The sequence below is a fragment of the Parus major genome, unplaced genomic scaffold (genome assembly GCF_001522545.3).
Source record: "Parus major isolate Abel unplaced genomic scaffold, Parus_major1.1 Scaffold477, whole genome shotgun sequence".
Taxonomy (NCBI): domain Eukaryota; kingdom Metazoa; phylum Chordata; class Aves; order Passeriformes; family Paridae; genus Parus; species Parus major.
In genome coordinates this window covers 8,236-9,484 of record NW_015379371.1, presented here as the reverse complement: position 1 = coordinate 9,484, position 1,249 = coordinate 8,236, and the positions used below count along the sequence as shown (strand labels likewise).

Genomic DNA, 1,249 nt, shown 5'->3' with positions numbered 1-1,249 from the left:
CCCCAATTCCATGGAAAAGCCCCAATTCCATGGATTATCCGGGCAGGAATTCCCGCTCTCCGGAGCAGCTCCGGGTGACTCCGGTGTCCCCCTGTCCCTCCTGCAGGTCCCGGACAGCGACGACGACCCCGATCCCGACCCCGATCCCGAGGAATTCCCGGGCCAGGCCGGGCACTTCCAGCTCCCGGCTCATCCTGAGGCTCCGGAGAATTCCGGGATCGGCGGCGGGAACATCCCGGGATGTGGGGAGCTGGAGCTGATCGCTGAGCCCCAGAAGGTGACTGGGAGGGACTGGGAGAGACTGGGAATGACTGGGAATGACTGGGGGGGACTGGAAATGACTGGGAGGGATTGGGAATGGCTGGGAATTACTGGGAATGATTTGGGATGACTGGGAGGGACTGGGAATGACTGGGAGGGACTGGGAATGGCTGGAGCAAAAACCTCTTGGCACTTTGAGGGTTAAAAATCCCGGGACAACCCCAGATTCCAGGGATTTCTGGGATCATCATTCCCAGAGAAACAATTCCCAAATTAATTCCCAGGATTTCCAGGAATGTCATTCCTAGAGAAATAATTCCCAAATTAATTCCCGGGATTTCCAGGATTGTCATTCCCAGAGGAACAATTCCCAGATTAATCCCTGGGATTTCTGGGATTGTCATTCCTAGAGAAACAATTCCCAAATTAATCCCTGGAATTCCCAGGGGAACAATTCCCAGATTAACCCCTGGGATTCCCAAGATTCCTGGGATCATCATTCCCAGAGGAACAATTCCCAAAATAATTCCTGGAATTCCCAGAGGAACAATTCCCAAATTAATTCCTGGAATTCCCAGGATCATCATTCCCAGAGGAACACCCAGATAATCCCTGATAATTCCAGATAATCCTGGATAATCCCGGATTCCCTCCCCCAGATCCATAAAATCCCGATCCAATACGCCAAGGCCGCCAAGAGGATGGACATGAGGAGGCTGAAGAGGAACATGTGGGAGCTGCTGACGGAGCAGGTGGGAATGTCGGGAATTCCCGACGGGAATTCTGCAGCCGTTCCCTCCCAGTTCTGTGGGATCAGCCCCAAATTCCATGGAAAAACCCCAATTCCATGGATCAGCCCCAAATTCCATGGGAATGAATCCCAATTCCATGGGATAAACCACAATTCCATGGGAATGAACCCCAATTCCATGGGAATAAACCCCAATTCCATGGGAATAAACCCCAATTCCATGGAAAAACCCCAATT

At 52.0% G+C, this 1,249-nt stretch overlaps 1 protein-coding gene across 1 annotated transcript in view; it reads left to right on the top strand.

Annotated features, from left to right (window-relative positions):
- The window catches only part of NCAPH (non-SMC condensin I complex subunit H), a 16,379-nt gene that overhangs the window by 12,950 nt on the left and 2,180 nt on the right, over positions 1-1,249 (top strand). The window contains exons 9-10 of the mRNA XM_033511693.1: positions 20-277; positions 921-1,247. Of these exons, the coding sequence (XP_033367584.1) occupies positions 20-277; positions 921-1,247 (585 nt within the window). The remainder of the gene's footprint in view (positions 1-19; positions 278-920; positions 1,248-1,249) is intronic.